Below are 21,752 nucleotides of genomic sequence, written 5' to 3'. Positions count from 1 at the left end.
TGTCTGCGAGTTTTCTTTTTTATTTGTGTACCCTTTTTTTTTTTTTTTTTTTTTTTTTTCCACACAAGGAAGGACCCGGAATCAATCACGGGGCAGGAGGGAGCAGCATTTTAAAGGGAAAGGCAGAGACACAGCGTCCCTGGAGTCGCCAGAGCCAAAAATACCATTTCGGGGTTTAAATCTCGCTGCAGTCTTAGCTGGGGGGCAGCTGCAGGGGAGGGATGGCTCCGAATGCACCCCGGGCTCCTTCCCTGGAGCTGCTGGAGCCTTCCCGCTTTCCACGGAGCCGGCGGGAATTGGCTTTTCCTGCTGCCCGCGGCTCGGGGGTCGGGGGTCGGGGGCTCGGGGGTCGGGATTCGGGGCCGCTGTGGAGCCGCTCCGGCCGCGCCGGGCCGGGCCGGGCAGGGCAGGGGGTCACCTCTCCCGGCTCTTCCTCCCCTCCAGGTTTTCCCTGGACTGTGGAACACGGCCCCGCCGTGGAGCCCGAGCTCTCCCAGCTCCTTTCCCGGTCTGGTTTTCCTTCCTGAGCTGCTCCTTCCAAACCTTTCCCCTTTCTCCTCCTCCTCCTCCACCCCGCGGCAGGACCCGGACCGGAGCCGCTGCCCGTCCCTCCTCCGGCCCCGAGCTTCCGAGGGACCCCCGGGGACCCTCGGCCCCCAAATCTTCGCCTCTCGTCTCCTGCGGGCGCTGGCACGGGTCCGTTTGTCCGTTTGTCCTCCCGAGCCGACCGTCTGTGCGGCGCTGCCCCCGCTCCCCACAGCTCCTTCCCTCCCGTGGAAACGGGGCTCGGTAAGGGCCGTGAATCCCGGGGGATCGTGAATCCCGGGGGATCGGGGCCCTTGAGGCACATCAGCGAATTAACCCGTGCGGGCCGGGAGGGAATCACCCGGCATTGTCAGCTGGGAGATGGAGCCGGGCCCGAGCCCGTCACCGCAATCACCCGGGACAGCCGCCCCGGGGTCCCCCTGCCCGCGGGGTCACCCCGACCCCGCCCGGGCCGCCCTGCACCCGCCGAGCAGGGAATGGAAATGAGCCGGGAGCGTCTCTGCAGCCTGGAAACCCAAACCCAAAGGGTGGCAGCTTTTAAAGGCGGTGACTTTGAGCTCAGCTCCTGCTCGCCCTGCATCATTTCCCTCCCGTACCGCAGTGCAGCCTCCTGCTGTGCCTTTGTGTCCCCTCCGTGTTCAGGTGTGTCAGGGCAGTGTCCCCGCGGGCACGGAGGCTCCAGCCCTGTCACCAGGGTGGCTCCAGCCCTGTCACCGCGGTGGCTCCAGCCCTGTCACCATGGTAGCTCCAGCCCCGTGGCCAGGGTGGCTCCGGTGCCGAGTCACGGTCGGAGCAGGGCTCAGCCTCCCCGCGGTGCTGAAACCCAAACCCAAAGGGTGGCAGCTTTTAAAGGCGGTGACTTTGAGCTCAGCTCCTGCTCGCCCTGCATCATTTCCCTCCCGTACCGCAGTGCAGCCTCCTGCTGTGCCTTTGTGTCCCCTCCGTGTTCAGGTGTGTCAGGGCAGTGTCCCCGCGGGCACGGAGGCTCCAGCCCTGTCACCAGGGTGGCTCCAGCCCTGTCACCGCGGTGGCTCCAGCCCTGTCACCATGGTAGCTCCAGCCCCGTGGCCAGGGTGGCTCCGGTGCCGAGTCACGGTCGGAGCAGGGCTCAGCCTCCCCGCGGTGCTGACAGCTCGTTAATTAATTCCGTTAATTCGGCCGTGAGCGGCTCCGCAGCCCCCCCGGCCCTCCCGGCTGCCGCAGCCGCACCCCGGAGCTCCCCCGGGAATTCCGGCCCGGGAGCCGCTCGGTGCTGGGCTGTGAGCGGGACCGGCGAGGTTAAACCTCCCTAAATACCCCAGGGTCCCCCATCCCGGGGGCTGCGGCAGCTCCGGTCTCTCCTGACCCCCCCGCAGCAAACCCAGGCTCTCCAAAATCCGGGAAAACCCCCGAGCAACCAAGCAAGCCCTTGTTCCTCGTGTCGCGCTCGTTAAATGCTGCAGAAATCCCCTCCCGGCCGGCCGGGGCTGCCGCGGCAGCTGGCGGCATTGTGTGCCAGTACAGACGGCTCGGAACGAGCGCATTCATCCCGGGGCTGTCACAGCCGCGGGGACCGAGCGAGCGCCCGGGGCCGCGCCCGGCCCGGCCCGGCCCGGCCCGGCCCGGCTCCGCGGGGCCCTGGCGGGGCAAAGGCCGAATTTGGGCTGCAGGAGGCAGCTCCAGCCCGGCAAACCCCGAGGGCCGGCTGGCAGCGCTCACCCCGCTCCTGTCCCTCGCCCCAAAGACTTTACAGCCAACATCTTCTTTTTAATTCCGACACCCGCAAAATAGCAGCTGAAATAACCCTGCTGTATGTCAGCTGCTGATGGAAGGAGATTAAATATTAAAGCCAGTGCTGTGGCTTTAACTCATTCCATTTTTTTCCCTACTCTTCCCCCCCTCCTCCCCCCCTCTGCTTCCCCTCTCTGTGTAAAATGACATGATTTAGAACCCAAGTGCCAGACTCAGCCTCTGGGTTTCGGCGTTTGGAAATGTGTGCAGAAAGATATATTGTGTCTGTGAGCATTTCTGCGCGGGGAAGGAGAGAGCTCCCGAGCTGTGAGCCCACATAAAGATGTTAAATAGAGCTGTAACGCGCGCCCGACGCACGGAAAGTGCCGGGAAAAAAAAAAAAAATTAGGGAAAAAAAAAATCCGGCAATGAAGGAAAATGAAAGATTAAAATAAACCTGGCGTTGGAGAGGCCGGGCTGGGGCTGGTGGGAGAGACACGACCCTGCTCTGCGCCTCCCGCTCTTCCCTCCCTGACCTAAAAATCACATTTGTTTAGCACAAAATGGAGCGGCAGAATTGGGAATTTTCTTCTTTTCCATTTTCCCCCACCCCCGTCTCAGGTGCTCAGATTTCCGACGCCGCCCGCCTGCTAAATATTCATCCCGGCCCCGCACAAAAAGCGCGTTTATTTCCCTCGGTTCACCCCATCCCGGCAGGGTCCCACCGCGGGCAGCCGAATTCCGTAAAACCCGGGAATTTTGGGGCCAAAACCATGGAAAAACGTGGCTGTCCCTTGCCCTGCAGGGCCCCTCGCCCGCGCGTTCCGGGGCGCTGCGGAAAGCCGAATTCCCGAATTCCTGAATTCCCGAATTGCCTCGCTCGCTGCTCCTTTGTTCTGAGCGTTCCGGGGTCGCCGGGATCCGCGGAAGCCCCTCGGACAAAAAGGGTTCAGGGAGGCTGGAGCAGAGCGGCGGGGAGGAAAAAAAGCCCCGATCAGGCAGATTTTGGCCGAGCTGTCGAGAAGTTTTATTTCGGGTTTATTTAGGGTTTGGTTACGGAGCGGGGCTGGGGGAGACGGGGTTGAGCCGGTTCCTGGAGTTCCACGGGCAAAAACCTCTTGGCTCTTCTGCCACCAGCTCCGATTTCTCTAAATTTGAGCCCAAATCACGAGCCACCAGCACAGCCCCTTGTGAGCTCCGGAGGACGCTCTGTGTGACCCCCCTGTCCTTGAGCCAGGGAGCAGGCGCTGGATGGGCCCCAGGTCTTGGTGTGCCCTGCCACCGAGGGGGGATTGTCCCCTGCCACTGTGGGATTGTTCCCTGCCATCGTGGGATTGTCCCCTGCCACTGAGGGGGGATTGTCCCCTGCCACTGAGGGATTGTCCCCTGCCACCGAGGGATTGTCCCCTGCCACCGAGGGGGGATTGTCCCCTGCCACTGAGGGGGGATTGTCCCCTGCCACTGAGGGGGGATTGTCCCCTGCCACTGAGGGGGGATTGTCCCCTGCCACTGAGGGGGGATTGTCCCCTGCCACTGAGGGGGGATTGTCCCCTGCCACTGAGGGGGGATTGTCCCCTGCCACTGAGGGGGGATTGTCCCCTGCCACTGAGGGGGGATTGTCCCCTGCCACTGAGGGGGGATTGTCCCCTGCCACTGAGGGGGGATTGTCCCCTGCCACTGAGGGGGGATTGTCCCCTGCCACTGAGGGGGGATTGCCCCCTGCCACTGTGGGATTGTTCCCTGCCATCGTGGGATTGTCCCCTGCCACCAAGGGGGGAATTGTCCCCTGCCACCGAGGGATTGTCCCCTGCCACCGAGGGATTGTCCCCTGCCATCGTGGGATTGTCCCCTGCCACCGAGGGATTGTCCCCTGCCACTGTGGGATTGTCCCCTGCCTCTGTGGGATTGTCCCCTGCCACCGAGGGATTGTCCCCTGCCATCGTAGGATTGTCCCCTGCCACCGAGGGATTGTCCCCCCGTGCTCAGCTGGGAAATGCAGATTTATTTGCTGCAACAGCCGAGCCATAAACAAAGGCGAGGACAGGCCCCGGTGGGTGCCACGCTGCAGCAGCCCCACAGGAACAGTGGCTCTGGGTGGCTTTGGGCTGCCGTGCCCGGGAGAGGGAGGGCAGGAAGGGGAAAGGGCAGGAATGCACCGCTGCTGCTGCTCTGCTGCTGCTGCGCTGCTGCTGCAGCGTTTTCCTGCCCAGAGCGCTGCAGCCCGGCCCGTTTGTCGCAGTCTATTAGGAGAGACGCAATCCATCCTGAGCTTTATGGGGCTGTGCTTTAACCCCGTCCCTGCCTCGCTCCCCCTCTCCTCAGCCCTCCCTCCTGCCTTTGTCTGCCTTTCCCGGCCCCAGAGGCAGCCCCAAAGCCCCCCAGTGGCGTTTTCACCCTGCCCACGCCCTCCCTGAGGGATGGGGTCGATCCTGCGGCTCTCCCCGCAGGTGGGATTGTGGTGGGTGGGAGATGCTCTCCCTCCCTCGCTCCATAAAAGCCCAGGAGCTGAATCTGCTGAAAGGGGCTGGCTATGCCTTACCCCAGGCAGGAAAAGTTGCCCCAATTGAACCAAATTCCCCTCTTCCTCAGCCAGCAATAGAGTGGGAATTTTGGGATTCAGAATTTCCGTGTGTTTCCATCAGCTGCAGCCGCCGCCTCGCTCCATCACCTAAAAATCAGATTATTAAAAACCCTTGCAGAACCCCTGACAGAGGCTTTTCCCTCTGTCCCCCGTGATCCCACAGCCCTGTCCCTGTCCCATATCCTTGTCCCCTTGTCCCACAGCCCTGTCCCCTTGTCCCACATCCCTGTCCCTGTCCCACATCCCTGTCCCTTCTCCCACATCCCTGTCCCTTCTCCCAGCCTGTTCCCACGCCCGGATCCCCCCCAGCCATCGGCTCCAGCCTCCTCCTCCCCCCCCACGCCCGGCGCAGGACGGGCCCGTAAAACACAGCACGCATTTATTCCCCATTTTGTAAATTGTTTCGTTTCAGAGGTTCACAAACGAGGACCACCTGGCGGTTCATAAACACAAGCACGAGATGACATTGAAATTCGGCCCCGCTCGCACCGACTCCGTCATCATCGCAGGTATGAGCCCGGCCCGCGCCCGGCAAGATTGATGCCAGGGACCAGATGCACTGCAAAACCCATAAAACCTCCTGTGATCTGCATTTAATCAGGGGGAAAGGAAAGCCAGAGGCTTCCAAGTTTTTTCTTTTTTTATGGTAGTATCAGGTTTTGTGGGGTTTCGGGGGTTTTTTTTTTTAAATTTTTTTTTTAAGCTCTCGCCCTTTTTTATTAAAGGCTGGAGGATTTATGGCCAGAAGGGCTTTCACGTCTCTGCGTGTGCTTTGAGGACGATGAACCAAACCTGACAGAGCAGCTTCCCCTCTCAGCCCAGGTGTCAATTTTCCCGAGCTTTTAGGAAGCTGCAGTTAATAAATTAGAGCCCCGTGAGCTCTGCAGAGCCCCAGCGAGGAGCTCCCCCAGCACCGGGGCAGCGCAGCCTCTGCAGAGTGGGGGGAACCCAAACCCCCCAGATCTCAGAGCAGAGATCCCCCCAGAGTCCCTCCTGTCCCTCCTGTGTCCCTGCTGGGTGGCCAGGCTGTTCCTGAGAGCCAGGACAGGGGACACCCTTCCTGCCCTCCTGGAGGGATTTTAGGGAAAACAAAGCTGCTGCAGGAGCCTGGCACCTCCTTCCCCGTTCATCTCCAGCCCCAGTCGGGGCTGAGGCAGGGACTGGGAATTCAGCTGGGCTCTGAGGGCTTTGGGGTGAATTGTGGCTGTGGGTGGAAGCTGCTCCCAGGGACAGAATTCATTCCCAGCGGGAATTTCAGAATTTCTCTCCCTGGCAAGGATGAAGCGCTTCAGGAACACAGGGAGCAAGGTCACCCCTGACACTCAGGGGGCTGCTGTGGGGTAAAACACAAAAAAACCCCAAACAAACCAAAATTATCCATGGCCAGTCCAGGACCAGCTAAACCCCCCCAGACCGTGACACAGACAGGGGGTGTGAGGGCTGCAAAACCCTGCTGGCTTGGAGCAGTGAGATCTGGGCCTGTTATTGCCAGAAATTCCATTTATCCCAGGTTTTTCTGAGCCACCATTTTGTCTCTGGGATTTTTGGGACCATTTTGTCTCTGAGATTTTTTGGGACCATTTTGTCTCTGGGATTTGTTGGGACCATTTTGTCTCTGGGACTTTTTGGGACCATTTTGTCTCTGGGATTTGTTGGGACCATTTTGTCTCTGGGACTTTTTGGACCATTTTGTCTCTGGGATTTGTTGCTCCCTCCCTGCCTCCCGAGGCTGTGTGACAGGAGCAGGACCTGGCCCAGGTGGATCACAAAGATCCCTTCTCCTGGGAGGGAGAGGGATTTTTGTGGGAACAGGAGCTGCTCAGACGGGGCAGGACAGCAGCACGGAGGTTCCGGGCTGTTTTTTACACCCTGGAAACGCGTGCAGCAGCTCGGGAGGGCAGTGCTGAGCAGGAGCGATCCCAGAGAGCCCCGGGAGCTGTTAAACCCAGCACAAACAGCCTCCTGCGGAGAGATTGGGATGATGGAGTTGGGGATTTTATGGGCTGGGATCTGGGGGCAGCAGAGGGTGCCCAGAGGGGGTTTTGCTGCAGTGGCAAAGCCAGCACAGGGAGGGTTTGGGGCCGGGCTGAATCATCCCGGGGATGCTCTTTGTGCTGGAAAATCCCGGTGTTCTCCTCTGGGATGGACCCTGGGGGTGATTCCCCACGGAGCTGGAGGCTGGCTGCAGCAGGGAGGTTCCTGGGGCTGTCATGGGCTGGGTGATGGCCAGAGAGACCAGGACCTGCTAGTGGGGTGGGGAAGGGTCCCACAGGGAGGGCTGGGGACAGCGGGGCTGGGAGCCAGCCCAGGAATCACCCTGGGGTCCAGAGCTGGCACAGGGAGGGGAGAATTCCCAGGGAATCACCCTGGGGTCCATAGCTGGCACAGGGAGAGAGAATTCCCAGGGAATCACCCTGGGGTTCAGAGCTGGCACAGGGAGAGGAGAATTCCCAGGGAATCGCTCTGGGGTCCAGAGCTGGCACAGGGAGAGGAGAATTCCCAGGGAATCGCTCTGGGGTCCAGAGCTGGCACAGGGAGAGGAGAATTCCCAGGAAATTGCTGTGGGACTGGGAGTTGGCACAAGGAGAGGAGAATTCCCAGACAATTGCTCCGGGATTCAGAGCTGGCACAGGGAGGGGAGAGGCTCTGCCCAGCCCTGGGGTTGCTCTCCCCTCTCATCCCTCCCTGTGTTGACGATTTCAGGGAGATCCCACTCCCGATTTTCCCTCCTTGTCCAGCTGAGGACGGGGCAGACCCCAGGGGTGGGAGGGACGGGAATCCCACAGCCAGGAATTCACAGAACTCCTCTCCCTCCATTGATTTTTCCTTTAAACACCGGAGAAACAAAACCAGCACGAAATGGTTGTCCCGTTCCCAAGTGTCACTGGCTGTCCCCAGGGTGACACCCACACTCCCCGCGGCTCCCCAGTGAAGGACTGGGCTGCTAAAATGGGGATTTTTTGCTCTCCCTGACCAATTCTCGGTGTTCCAACCCGAAGCAGATCAGACCCCGACCCCGACGCGGTTCCTGAAGAACTGTGAGGAGGTGGGACTCTTCAACGAGCTGGCCAGCTCCTTCGAGCACGAGTTCAAGAAAGCTGCTGAGGATGATGAGAAAAAGGCAAGAGGCTGTGGCTGCACTGGGAGGACTGGGAGGGACTGGGGACCGCTCCTGTGGGAGGCACAGGCCCCGGGGCAGGATTTGCTGCCGTGCGGGGTCTTGTTTTTGTAACTCGGGTGACTTTGGCTGCTTTTCCCACTGATCCTGGCCTGCAGAGAGCAGATTTCGTGGTTTATTATTCCTTCAGCTTTGCACGTCGAGAAAAGGGGAGAAAATAGAGAGGGGGAGTACCCAAAATACCTGACAGCTCGGGAAGGAGCTGCAGGACCTGGGAGCATCCGGGGCGGGAGCAGAGCCCCCTCGGGAGCCTCCTCGGGGCCGGATCCGGTAGGATCGTGCCTTGGAGGGGCAGGCACGAGGGAGGGGGGCAGCGGAGCGTCCATCCCGGCGCGTCTGGAGCCGGCAGCTCGGTGGAAAAGAGCAGCTTCTGCTAACAAAGAGCTCCTCGCTCCGCCAGCGCCATCGATCCAGGCTGCCCCCGCAGCCCGGCGAGCGCCAGGGGCTGAAGGACAACGGGATCTCATCAGAAAGCAGCTAATTAAGGACATTTCCAGCCCCCGCCCCTCCCCGCTCGCCGGGCGGGAGCAGCAGCAGATGCGTGCCGGGCGCTCAGCCTGGCACATACATTTACTAAATTGATCTATGTCCGTGCATACGCTCGCAGTCAGCGGCGCTGCTCGGAAATAAACTGCGGGAGCCGAGCCGCGTAAATCTTCCCGAGATGGGGAACGGAGGAATTCAGAATTAAAACTGAAACCTGCCTTCCCAGCCGCTCCCCCCCCTCGCCAATAACAGGCTCTTTAAACCGAAATTGATCTCTCTCATTGGTATGCGGCTGCGGCAAAGGCTCCTGCCCTTTGTTCTGGAGCGGGGAAGGGAGGCAGGAACAGCCGGGGATGGGAGCAGGAATGGCCGGGAATGGGGAACAGGAATAGCCGGGAATGGGGAACAGGAATGGCCGGGGATGGGGAACAGGAATAGCTGGGGATGGGAGCAGGAGCAGTCAGGGATGGGGAGCAGGAACAGTCAGGGATGGGGAGCAGGAACAGTCAGGGATGGGGAGCAGGAACAGTCAGGGATGGGGAGCAGGAACAGTCAGGGATGGGGAGCAGGAACAGTCAGGGATGGGGAGCAGGAACAGTCAGGGATGGGGAGCAGGAACAGTCAGGGATGGGGAGCAGGAGCAGCCGGGGATGGGAGCAGGAGCAGTCGGGGATGGGGAGCAGGAATGGCCGGGAGTGGGGAACAGGAATAGCTGGGGATGGGGAGCAGGAACAGTCAGGGATGGGGAACAGGAGCAGCCGGGGATGGGAGCAGGAGCAGCCGGGGATGGGAGCAGGAACAGTCGGGAATGGGGAGCAGGAATGGCCGGGAATGGGAGCAGGAGCAGCCGGGGATGTTCACCCATGGAACCACCGAGCAGCCCCGGGGAGGGAGCCCAGGCAGCCCCGCGGCCCCGGGCCGTGCTGCCGGGACTGGCTTTAGCACGGCTCGGCCTAAACAGTGCTAAGAAATGAGATTGTGAAGTATTCCTGGCGAAGGGAGCTCGGGTTTTAGGGCAGGGATTGTCCCCGCTCAGACCCGCTGTCCGGGCGAGGTCAGCCGGTCACTCCCTGGCCGGGCTGAGCTCCCAGCATCCAGTTTAGCGTTTGTCCTCCCTCTTGCGAGGGTGGTCTCGCTCCAGCGCCGTTAATTAAAACCACGGGCGCAGCGGGAGCTTCCCCGGAGGCGCTTTAAGCGTTCGGAGCGCTGCTGCATGTTAATCCCGCTCCTTTGTGATCCCGCAGCAGCGGCTGAGCTCTAAAAGGGCAGGTAAATGGTTATTGCTGCACCTACCGCGGGCAAAGCCGCCCGGGAGAGCTGCCGAGGGGGCTGGAGCTGTGTGCTTTCTGAAATACCCCAGACCGAGGGGCTGGAGCTGTAACATACCCCAGACCGAGGGGATGGAGCTGTAACAAACCCCAGACCGAGGGGATGGAGCTGTAACAAACCCCAGACCGAGGGGATGGAGCTGTAACATACCCCAGACCGAGGGGCTGGAGCTGTAAAATACCCCAGACCGAGGGGATGGATGGATGGATGGATGGATGGATGGATGGATGGATGGATGGATGGACGGATGGATGGATGGATGGATGGATGGATGGATGGATGGATGGATGGATGGATGGATGGATGGATGGATGGATGGATGGATGGATGGATGGATGGATGGATGGATGGATGGATGGATGGATGGATGGATGGATGGAAGGACGGACAGGTGATTTGCAAGGTCTGCAGCAGCATCCTTGCCCTGCCACGCCCTCCCTGCAGCTCTGGGGTGGGGACAGCCCTCAGTTCAGCTGTCCCCTGGCCCCGCTGTCCCCCTGCCCTTCCCTGTGCCCTGCACGTCACTAACTGGTGCCACTGGGCCGCGTGGCTCTGCTGGATCCCAGGGTGGTGGCAAGTGGCCAAGTCCAGGCATATGGTTGGGTTTTATTTTAATGGGGCGCTCATAGATATTTAATAACTTGCATGGCTCTTTGTTTGCTTTTGATAATCGGGTAATAAAATAATTCAGGCTGATTTATACAATGTTTTACAGCTCTTCTGTGAATGAAAGTGCCTCCTGTAACTCGCAGGCATTTGGCTTGGGTACCTGTTCTCCTTAGCAGGGCCCTTTTTATACCAAAAATCCTAATAACAGCCCGTGGAGAAGTCATGTGTGTTACTGAGATCCCACAAACTGCTGCCATCTGGGGCTGCCTGTTGTTCCTGGGCCTCCAGCTCCGTTTGGCCAGGGCTGGAGCAGCCCCACGCTCTGCCTCGGGCTCCCAGATGCTGCTTCAGTGCAAGTAAATAATAATAATTTGGCAAGAGCTGGGAGCCCGAGCCTCTAACTCGGGGAGCAGCGAACGTTTCGCAGGCGGTGCGAGATGGGGATCCCTTCTCAGCTGTCTGTCCTTCTAGAGCTGTCTGTCCTTCTACAGCTGTCTGTCCCTCCCAGAGCTGTCTGTCCCTTCTAGAGCTGTCTGTCCCTCCCAAGCTGTCTGTCCCTCACAGAGCTGTCTGTCCCTCCAGAGCTGTCTGTCCCTCCCGAGCTGTCTGTCCCTCCATAGCTGTCTGTCCCTCCCGAGCTGTCTGTCCCTCCCGGAGCTGTCCCTCCCAGAGCTGTCCCTCCCGAGCTGACTGTCCCTTCCCCCTGCAGAGCTCGGGGGCCCTGGACATGTCGCTGCCCTCCACCCCGGAGATCAAGGTCAAGGAGGAGGAGCCGGTGGAGGTGGACTCGTCCCCGCCGGACAGCCCCGCGTCCCGGCCCCGCTCGCCCCCGCACAAGGACAAGGTGGGGCTGTGCCAGGGCTGCTGGGGTCCCTCTGCCCCCTGGGACCCAGCTGGGCTCCTCAGCGCCTGAGCTGGGCTTTTCTGAGCCTGATTTGGGCTGAAGGGACAGGCAGAGGGGCTGGAGATTCACCCCTTTCTAAAGCATCCTGAATGGAGGGGCTAGAGTCTCTAAGCACCCTGAATGGAGGGGCTGGAGCCTCTAAAGCACCCTGAATGGAGGGGCTGGAGTCTCTAAGCACCCTGAATGGAGGGGCTGGAGTCTCTAAGCACCCTGAATGGAGGGGCTGGAGTCTCTAAAGCACCCTGAATGGAGGGGCTGGAGTCTCTAAGCACCCTGAATGGAGGGGCTGGAGTCTCTAAAGCACCCTGAATGGAGGGGCTGGAGCTTCAGCTCTCTCTCAAACACCCCGAGCCGAGGGGCTGGAGCCATCCCCCCTCCCCGTGTGCCGTGGGTGATGTGCTCCCCTCCGTTTCTGTGGTGGACGTGCCTGAGTTTCTGGAGGCTGCAGGAGGAAGAGCCGTGGCAGTGGTGCGGAGCTGGCAGTCAGCAGCCCCTGTTCTGTGTTCTGCCCTGCAGGAGGGCCCCTCCAAGCCCGTGATCCTCTCCACGCCCACGCCCACCATCGTGCGGCCGGGCTCGCTGCCGCTGCACCTGGGCTACGACCCCCTGCACCCCACGCTGCCGTCCCCCACCTCCGTCATCACCCAGGCCCCCCCCTCCAACAGACAGCTGGGGTGAGTACGGGCAGGGAGCGCTCCCGGGGCAGGAATTCCATGCCAGGAATTCCCTGGAGGAGCTGCCACAGCGGGGCTGTCACGGCTGTCACGCTCCGTCTGCAGCAGCACGGCGGGCTGGAGTGCAGGGAGCAGGAACTGATTGTCCTGGAGTTAGGGAATGAGGCAGAACTCGGTGAAACGAAGCAAAACTCACCGTGGGGAGAGATGAAAGTGCTCCCTGAGCTCGGCACGGCGCTGGCTGGGGGGGAATGTGTCTGGAGCTGGGCTGGCTTGGGATTGTCTCAGGGATTGTGTCTGGGATTGTGTCTGGGATTGTGTCTGGAGCTGGGATGGCTCAGGGATTGTCTCGGGAGCTGAGATGGCTCAGGGATGGTCTCAGGGATGGTCTCAGGCCATGTTTGGTGCCTCTGGAGTGTGGCCTCCAAGCTGCTGGCCCTGCCTCGGGGGTGTTTGCCCTGGCACGGCTCAGGACCTGCTCCTGGTTGCCCGTGGAGGTTCTGGGGCTGCGGCCCAGAGCGTGGCAGGCCGTGCACGGCAGGGAAGGAGGCTGCCTTCAGCCGAGCCCTCGGGAGGTGCAGGGGTGGCCCTGTGGCCCTGCCATGCCCGGGCAGTGGTGCAGAGCTGTTGTTTTCCAGGTCTCCCAGCGGCTCGCTCCCGCTCGTCGTGCAGCTCGCCAACGGCCAGACCATGCCCGTGCTGCCCGGTCCCCCCGTGCAGATGCCTTCTGTCATTTCGGTGAGAGAAGCTTCCAGAGCTGCCTGCCCTGCCCTGCCCACACTCTCCATGTCTCCATCCTCCCCTCCGGGCCAGGGGCGCTGCAGGAGGGGCAGGGGGAGCAGGGGCAGCAGTAACAGAGCGCCGCACCAGAGGGCAGTCAGTCCCTTTGGAAAAATCCAAACCCGTGCCCTGACAGATGGCTGGCACTGCCAGGCCAGGGCTGGGAGCCACAGGATCCCCAGGAGCTGATTCCATTTGGAACAGCCTGCTCCAAGGGCAGCTGGGCTTGCAGAGAGCACGGCCGGCCATGCTGGACACTGCGGCCACTGCGGCCACTTGGCCAGGGAATGGCACCTGAAGGGAAGGGAAGGGAAGGGAAGGGAAGGGAAGGGAAGGGAAGGGAAGGGAAGGGAAGGGAAGGGGCTGCCCCTTCCCTGTGCTCCGTGCTGGGGAGCACAGCCCACGTGCACCCACGGCCGTGGGTGACAGCAGCAGTCCGGTGGCAGGAGTTTGTCAGGACTGGCAGACCTGCTGTGTCAGGGAGCTCCTGCAGAGCTGCTCCCCGTGCCAGCGCTGCTGTCCTGCTCCCCTCGCAGCTGGCCCGGCCCGTGGCCATGGTGCCCAACATCCCCGGCATTCCCGGGCCCCCCATCAACAGCAGCGGGTCCCTCTCGCCCTCAGGACTCCCGGTGCACTCCGAAGCCAAAATGGTGAGTGGCAGGGAGGGGTCACGGGGTCCCTCAGCCTCCAGCAGCTCCTGCCTGGGGGCTTTTCCCCTTCCCAAAGATCCAGGGAGGGATTTATTACCAGGGTCCCTCTCCACCCCTAGATCTCGCTGCGGGCACTCAGTGACTTGGGCTCTGCAGCCTGCTCAGTCCCTGGGGCTGCCAGCTGGCCAGGGAATTGCTGCCAGTGCCAGGAGCAGGTCTGGGCTGGGCACTGCCCGCTGGGCTGGGCTGGGCACTGCCCGCTGGGCTGGACACTGCCCACTGGGCTGGACTGGACACTGCCCGCTGAACTGGACACTGTGGTGCCCGTTGCCAGCGGGGTGGCTGCAGGGTGGCAGGGGCTGCTGGGGGCACTGGCAGCTCCTCTGATGTCCCTTTTGCTTCCCTGGCAGAGGCTGAAGGCCAGCCTGGCAGCGTCGTCCTCGCTGAACGGCAGCAGCCTGGTGGTGGGCTCGGCCAGCACCATGGTGACCGCGCGGCCGGAGCAGAGCCAGGTCCTGGGCCAGCACCCCGACGCCCCCTCCCCAGCCCAGCCACAGGTCTGTGCTGCTGCTGCTGCTGCTCCCCTGGGGCTGGGGCTCCCAGGGCTTGGCAAGGAGCAGAAAACCTCCCAGCATCCTCCCTGCACTGCAGAATGGGTTAAAACCTGTTCTTTCAGTGCTGCTCCAGCACTGGGGCACTCCCAGCCCACCAGGCAGGAGCTCCAGCCCCTCGTTCTGCCTGACGAGCCCTGGAGCTGGGAAGGAACATCTCCCCTCTCATCTCCCCGCCCAGTTTGGGGGTTAAACACTTCCCTCTCAGGCAATCAGCTGGGCTGGCTCCTGCAGCCAGCCAAATGCCAGCCTTCCATCAGCGTGGCCACCTGCTCCGGGCTCGGATGGGCTCGCAGAGTTTAATCTCCGTATGCTGCAGTGGGGCCGGGCTGGCCCTCGGTCTGCGGGGCCGGGGCTGCCCCGCTGCCAGCCCTGGCTGCTCTGCCTTTGTTCTCCCGAGTAAACCGGGCCTCTCCAAAACCTCCCGTTCCCCATTGCCTCCAAGGGCTTGTTCGGCTGGACGTTTCGAGGGGAAAATTCATTTTTAAAGCAAATTACCTGCTTAAAACCCGGGATTATCTGCTGCCCCGAGCGGCGACCGTGCGGCGGCACCGAGCTCCGCTCTGCTCCGCGGTGCCAGCGCCGCATCCTGCCTGTCCCCAGAGCTGCTGCTGAGCCTGCCCCCTGTCCCCTGTCCCCGGCCAGGTGTCCCCTGCCCAGCCCACGCCCAGCACGGGCGGGCGGCGGCGGCGGGCGGCGGACGAGGACCCGGACGAGCGGCGGCAGCGCTTCCTGGAGCGGAACCGCGCGGCCGCCTCGCGCTGCCGGCAGAAGCGCAAGCTCTGGGTGTCCTCCCTGGAGAAGAAAGCCGAGGAGCTCACCAGCCAGAACATCCAGCTGAGCGTGAGTATGTAACGGGGCTGAGCACAGCCCTGGCACGGCGCTGGCACAGTGCTGGTATGGCCTTGGCACGGCCCTGGCATGGCCCTGGCCTTGTTCCCTCCCAGGACATTTAGAGCAGCTCTTCCCTCGGGCACTTTTGGGTTACAGCTCTCTAGGTTTCAGCTGCTCCCCCACACACCTCACAGGGACACTCAGGAGTTTTTGGGAAGCAGAGCTGGCTGGTGGAGCCCCCAGAGCTGCGCTGTCACTGCCCGTGTCCCACTGCAGCACTCCAGGTGTCCCTGGCACGGGTGGCACTGGCAGGAGGGCTCAGGAGGAGCTCCGTGACCCCAGCCAGGGACAGGGAAGCCCCTTGGCCACTGTCCCCAAAGTGCTGCTGCCCCTTGGCCACTGTCCCCAAAGCAGGAACTCGGCCGGGTCCTCCTGAGCTGGGGACAGCTCAGATGCGAGCAGGAGGGGAGGCTGGCAGAGCGTGGGGTGCTGTGGGTGACACGGCTGTGTGTCCCCTCAGAACGAGGTGACGCTGCTCAGGAACGAGGTGGCTCAGCTGAAGCAGCTGCTGCTGGCCCACAAGGACTGTCCTGTCACCGCCCTGCAGAAGAAGACCCAGGGATACCTGGGTGAGTGATGGCTGGGCTGGGCTGGGTCTGCTGCCAGGGAGGGAGGGGACTGTCCCCAGGCTGTGCCTGCCACCCCCTGTCATCCCCCTGTCGCTCAGGGTCACTGCACAGGACAGAGCAGGGAGTGCAGAACGCCTGGGCTGGGCACAGGACACCCCAAAAACCCCTGGGAGCCCCCAGGGCATTCCTGCTGAGGAGGATCCCCACGTTGTGCCTTTGACCTTGGGGTGGCACTTGCCGTGCGGGCAGTGCCCCGGGCAGGGGTTGTGTCCCTGTCCCTCCCCGGGGGGGTGTCTGCTGTGGCTCCAGCCCCCCCTGCTCTGGCAGCCAGCCAAGCCTGGATCATCCTTCCGAAGTGCCAAATTTGCTGCTCCACAGCAAAGGCCGAGTCAGGAGAGGCCAGACTCTCTCCATGACATCATGGAGCTCCATTGCTCATTCTCTGCCATCCCCACGAGCTGGCTCGGCTTGGGAGTTAAAAAAAAAGAAAAAGGCTCTTTTTTATCTCCTTTTCTTCCCATCATTTTTTTTTAATGCTGCCTGTTTCATTATAACCAACCCGTGAGCTAGACACGATCTGGGTCCTGCTGCCCTCCCTGCAATACCAATTCCAGGCTGCTGAGAGGCTTTGGGAGGACGCTGGAGTCCTCTAGCGTTCCTTGGAAAAATGGGAGGATGAGCTGAGAGAATGGAAACTGCAGAAACCCACGGAGAAAAAGGAAAACAAAAATCTAAAAATTTACAATTCCCTGTCCTTGGGGGCTGTGCCTTGCCCCCTGGTCTCTGGGATTCTGTCCTGCCTGGTGAGGCACAGGGGTGTGCTGGAGGGCTCTGGCACAGCCACTGTCACCCCTGGTGGCTCAGAGCCACTCGAGTGTCCTCCAGTCCCCACGTCCCAGCCCTGCAGAGGCTGGGGGCTCCCCGCTTCTCCCTGCTCATCCCCAGCTTCCCAATTCCCCTCCCTGCTCCCCACAGCAGCAGGAATTCATCTCGCATCTGAAGGCTAAAAATGAGACTGCTCCCTCCCCTCTGCCCCTTTTTATGGCCGAGATTTGTGGCCAGGCAGGTCCTGAACAAAGCCCCAGGTCCCTGATGGAATTGGGAGCTTTATTGGCAGCACCTTGTAAATCTCCAGGGGTGGGGGGCCAGGGGAGATTGCTCTGCTCGATCTCCCCAGCCAGGCCAAGGTTCTCCCAGGGAGGGGTTAAACCCCACACCTGCTTTTCATGTGGGGTTTCATGTGGCAGCAACGTCCCAGCTCCTGCCTTTGTTTGCTCTTGCAAAGGGAGGTGGGATTTCCTGCTGGCAGCTCTGGGTGCCCTCTGGGGCGATCCCCTGCCTCAGGAGCTCTGCCTCCCAAAATCCTGGAAGCCACTGAACAAAGGGAAGGAGGGCTCTGCCTTTGTCTGCCCCCGTCCCCTCGTGGTGCTGCAAATTCCCAAAAAAACGGAGCAGGCAAAGCCTTGTGATGGGTTCTGATTGATTTTAATGTCTTCGGGAGCAATAAAGAGCAAAGCAGGTGATTTAGGTAAAAAATAGCCCCAAAAGCCCAGCTCCCGGCCCTGCTGAGGGGATCCTGCTCCCCCTGGCAGCTGGGGAAGGGGCTGAGGGGAAATTAATTCCTGTTAACGAGGAAGGGATGGTGTGGGAATGAGCGGCTGGGATGAAGGTTCTGCCAGTGCTGCCCTCCTCGGGAGCTGTGCTGCCTCCTGCCTGGAATTCGGGAGGATCCAGCCTTCTCCTCGGGAGGGGCAGCAGGCCCGGCTGTGTCCAGCTCCTGCTCCTGCCCAAAGGGAGGGGGGATCCACATTCCATGGGGCTGGCGTCCCTCTGCTCCGGGCTGGAGCGTCCAGAGCGTCCCGCTGGTCCTGATCCGCTCTGGGCAGCACATTCCCAAATCCAGACCTGCACCATTCCCGAATCCAGACCAGCACCATTCCCAACCCAGACCAGCACCATTCCCGAATCCAGTCCAGCACCATTCCCGAATCCAGACCAGCACCATTCCCAACCCAGACCAGCACCATTCCCATCCCAATCCAGCACCATTCCCAAATCCAGACCAGCACCATTCCCACCCCAGTCCGGCACCAATCCTGCACCAGACCACCATCATTCCCATCCCAATCCTGCACCATTCCCATCCCAATCCTGCACCAATCCTGCACCTGTCTGGCACCAATCCTGCACCAATCCTGCACCATTCCGGCACCAATCCTGCACCAGTCCAGCACTATTCCCAACCCAGTCCTGCACCATTCCCACCCCAGTCCAGCACCATTCCCACCCCAATCCAGCACCATTCCCACCCCAATCCCGCACCATTCCCACCCCAGTCCAGCACCATTCCCACCCCAATCCAGCACCATTCCCACCCCAATCCCGCACCATTCCCACCCCAATCCAGCACCATTCCCACCCCAGTCCCGCACCATTCCCACCCCATTCCCTCCTTCCCCCGCTGCCCCAGGCCGTCCCTGACGCGGCGCTCCCTCCGTTCTCCCGCAGAGAGCCCCAAGGAGAGCTCGGAGCCCTCGGGCTCGCCCGCGCCCGTCATCCAGCACAGCTCGGGCCCGGCCGCGCCCAACGGGCTCCGCTCGGCCGCCGAGGCCGTGGCCAGCTCGGTGCTGGCGCAGATGGCCGGGCAAAGGACAGAGCTGGCCGTGCCCGCGGCCCCGCATGTCATCATGGCCCCACAGTCGCAGTCTGCCGGCAGATGATGGCCCCGGGCCGGAGCGCCCGCACGGACTGAGCCGGGCCGGGACCTTCCCTTTCCCTTTCGGGGTTTTGTTCCTTTCGTTTTGTCCTGTTCCGAGGTAAGGGCAGCTCTGGCGCTTTCCCCCCGGCGGAGCCCCCGGGCAGGGCGCGTCCCGGGGCTCCGTGCGGCGAACACTAAACTCCGGGCGAGCCCCGGGCGCTGGCCCTGGCCCCCGGGCAGGGGGCTGTGACACTCCGTGCTGTCCCCGTGCTGCTCCCAGGCTTGTCCCCGCTCCCCAAATCGTTGCACCTTCACCAGGAGCCTCCCGAAGCTCTGAGCTGACGGGGATCCAGGGCTCCTCCCTGCCCCAGCCCCAGCCGTGGATTTTGGGAAGCAGGCTTGCTCTGGGTTGTGCCCCAGCGGCTGGGACAAGGGGACAGCGCGGGGCTGGCCAGGGCTGCTCCCGCATTCCCAGGAAATGGGGCTGGGGTGCCCACCAGAGCGGGACAGCAGCGGGAGTGCCCGGAGCAGCCGCAGCCCCGGCTCCCCTGGCAAAGCCAGCCCTCAGTCCGCATCAGCTCCCGCACCTCGGTGACCTCAGTAAAGGTGGCCTTAAATCACGGATCGTTGGAGGGAGCCGGGAGCGGGGTCGGGCTTTGATGACCGAGCCGCCGTCGCTTCCCGGCCGGGGCAGACAAAGGATCGCCAGCCCTGGGCAGGGTCAGATCCCACCCTCCGTGCTGAGGAGCTGGGAGGGGTCCCTTGTCCTGCTGGGTGGGCACTGGGCTCTGTCCCCTGTGTCCCTGCATGGCTCCAGAGCTTCCCCAGGCACTGCAGCCAGAGCTGGGAATGGGAAATGGGAATGGAGAGTGGGAATGGGAATGGGGAGTGGGAATGGGAAATGGGGAATGGGAGTGGGGAATGGGAAGGGCTGCCACGTGTTTTTGGGGTGTGGAAGGAATCTTGTCCCAGTCTGTGGAACTGCTGCAGCCCCTGGAATTCCTGCCCCTCCCAAGTCCCTCCTCAGCCAAGCCCCCCCTCAGGTCGCACTCGCCACTTTGGAGCCAGGTTGGTTTGTCCAGGTGATTTTGGTTGGTTCCTCCACACTTGGAAGGTTCCCAGGGACAGCGAAACCCAAAGCCAAGGCTGAGCAGAGACTGGGATCTCAGCACTGATGGGAAAGTCCTGAGGTTTGGGTTTTCCCAGAGATGGAATCCAGCTTCTTCCCTCCCTGTTGTGCAGCTCTTCCTCAGCTGGGATTGGGATCGGGGTCGGGGTCGGGGTCGGGGTGGGTTTGTGTTGCTGCTCCCGCACTCCCCTTTGTCCTCTTGCTCATCCCAGCTCCTCTCCGTGCTCCAGCCTCGGGAATCTCTTGTTGTGGTCCCACACATCCCCCAGACCCCTTTTCCCCCTAAGAGCTGTTCCTACAGCCCAGCCCGGGGCTCCCAGCTGTTTCCAGCACTCCGTGTCCCCACGGGATGTTTCTGTGCACGGCTGGGGCGCAGGGAGGGCTCGGAGCTGTTTTGGGGGGTCCTCGGGGGGCTCCTCCCGTGGTGTGGGGGAGCCGAGGGGTCCGTCCGGGGAGGAGGAGTTGAGCTCTGGGGGCCTCGCGGGCAGAACCAGGGATGAGCAAAGGCTGGAGAATCCAGGATAGCGTTTGGCTGGAAGGCAGCAGCTTCTGCAACCCCTCGTTTTACCCTCGGGGCACTAAGAGAGGCTGCGTTTTCTGATGGAGTTTTCCTGCCTCGCTGCTCTTCCCGGGAATCCTCGTGGCCCCCTCGGGATGGGGGTGTTGGAGCAGCTTCCTCCCCACCCCCCGAAGCTCCCCATTCCCACATCCCACATCACCAGTGCCTTGAAAATTGTGCAAATCCCGGAAGAGGAAAGCTCCAGAGGTGGTCAGAGATGAGCAGGGAACGAGCAGGATCCGGCTTCGGCTGTACCTGGCTCTGCTGTTGCTTCACTCGCAGGGCTGGAGCTTCCCGTGCCCATTCCCCGTGTGTTTCGCCCCAAAAGCAGCCACTCCTCACTTTGTGACCAGTTTCGGGTAAACCCCTGCCCTGATTCTGCTCCGTGGTGATTCCTCCCGCTCTGCCGGGGGTGGCAGCCCCGGCCCCGCTCGGCAGCGCCGGGCGCCTGCACTTTGCTCTGCCAGCCCCGGTTCCGGGAGTCCCGGGGGCCGAGCCTTCCTGCTGTCCCCTGCTGTCCCCTGCTGTCCCCTGCTGTCCCCTCCTGTCCCTCCTATCCCTTCCTGTCCCCTGCTGTCCCCTGCTGTCCCCTCCTGTCCCTCCTATCCCTTCCTGTCCCCTCCTGTCCCCTTCTGTCCCCTCCTGTCCCTGCTGTCCCCTCCTGTCCCTCCTGGTCCCTCCTATCCCTCCTGTCCCCTCCTGTCCCCTCCTGCCCCCCTCCTGTCCCCTCCTGTCCCCTCCTGTCCCCTCCCTGCCGGGCCCTGCCGCCCGAGACACCGGGGGCTCCTCGCGGCTCCGCTGGGGCAGCCCGGGGAGCGGGATCTGCTCGGGGATTTGGGGTTTGTGGATTTTACCGGAATCCTTGAATAGGAACGAATGGCTGCAGACCAGGCCCCGGGAACCCCACGGGGGGAGCTGCTGCTCCCTCCCTCCTCTTCCTCCCTTTTCAGCCTCCAAATCGCCCGGATCGGTGGGGTGGGAAGGGTTGGTGCCCGTTTCCCCCCCAGGGGTGTTTTGTCCGGGATTCTTGGCTCAGGTGGGAATTGTGTCATTTTGGGGGCTCCTGGACCCGTTCCTGCTCTGTTCACCCCAGTCCCGCCCCAAAACGAGCCCGGGAGGTGCCGAAGGGACACGGGAGGAGGGTCCTGGGCGTGCCCCCCACCCCGCAGCTGCTTTGTGCCACGAGCTTTGACGATCAATAATGGAAGAAGCCAAAAAAGGACCCCCGAGTACCTGTGTAGTATCTTATCAGTCCATATCGACGCCTATACGCACCCATGTATCGTAGATCGGCCGCCGCGGGTCTGACCCGACCCCCGCAGCCCCCCAGGGACCCCCGCCCCGCCCGGGCTCCTGTGAGCGGGTCCTCACAACCCCCGCGGGGGCCCGGGGCCGGGGGGGACCCGGGGGACACGTCCCAGCCTCCCCCAGCCCTCGGCCGTGTCATACCAAACATGTAACGTGCCTTTTATTTATGCTGCAAATATAACATTAAAATATTACCCAGGAGCCGCCGGCTGCTGCCCTTTGTGGGGGGTGCGGGCTGGGGACACCCCCGGTGTCACTTTGTCCCACGGACACCCATGGGTGTCCCCGGGGCTTCACGGTATGGGTGGCGCCGGCCCGAGGGTGACACCGTCCCACCGGGAACGACGTGGGACTGTCGCCCCTCAGCGGGGGAGCTGCTTGTGGGGACACCGCAGTGTCCCAGCCCTCGGCTGCGTTTTTTGGGGCGATTTCGGCTGGTTTGGGGTCGGGAGGAGCCGCGGCCGCGCCGTCGGGGCTGCAGGAGCGCGCAGCGGCCACCGGGGGGCGGCAGCGAGACCGGGGAGGGGGCGCGGGGGT

At 62.3% G+C, this 21,752-nt stretch overlaps 1 protein-coding gene across 4 annotated transcripts in view; it reads left to right on the top strand.

Annotated features, from left to right (window-relative positions):
- LOC121356090 (cyclic AMP-dependent transcription factor ATF-7) overlaps positions 1 to 19,044 on the top strand; it is a 43,170-nt gene extending 24,126 nt beyond the window's left edge. Inside the window, exons 3-12 of one of the 4 annotated variants that reach the window (XM_041472175.1) lie at positions 5,250 to 5,346; positions 7,840 to 7,958; positions 11,149 to 11,283; positions 11,860 to 12,017; positions 12,656 to 12,755; positions 13,334 to 13,447; positions 13,858 to 14,004; positions 14,704 to 14,901; positions 15,413 to 15,521; positions 18,030 to 19,044. In XM_041472175.1, the coding sequence (XP_041328109.1) occupies positions 5,250 to 5,346; positions 7,840 to 7,958; positions 11,149 to 11,283; positions 11,860 to 12,017; positions 12,656 to 12,755; positions 13,334 to 13,447; positions 13,858 to 14,004; positions 14,704 to 14,901; positions 15,413 to 15,521; positions 18,030 to 18,241 (1,389 nt within the window). In that variant the 3' untranslated portion in view covers positions 18,242 to 19,044. Of the gene's footprint in view, positions 1 to 5,249; positions 5,347 to 7,836; positions 7,959 to 11,148; positions 11,284 to 11,859; positions 12,018 to 12,655; positions 12,756 to 13,333; positions 13,448 to 13,857; positions 14,005 to 14,703; positions 14,906 to 15,412; positions 15,522 to 18,029 lie in introns of all 4 variants that reach the window. The other 3 variants (XM_041472173.1, XM_041472174.1, XM_041472172.1) reach the window with 3 other exon arrangements.
- The last annotated feature ends 2,708 nt before the right edge of the window (positions 19,045 to 21,752 follow it).

Source organism: Pyrgilauda ruficollis, unplaced genomic scaffold (assembly GCF_017590135.1).
Source record: "Pyrgilauda ruficollis isolate IOZ18807 unplaced genomic scaffold, ASM1759013v1 scaffold280, whole genome shotgun sequence".
Lineage (NCBI taxonomy): Eukaryota > Metazoa > Chordata > Aves > Passeriformes > Passeridae > Pyrgilauda > Pyrgilauda ruficollis.
This window is presented reverse-complemented; position numbering and strand designations above follow the sequence as displayed.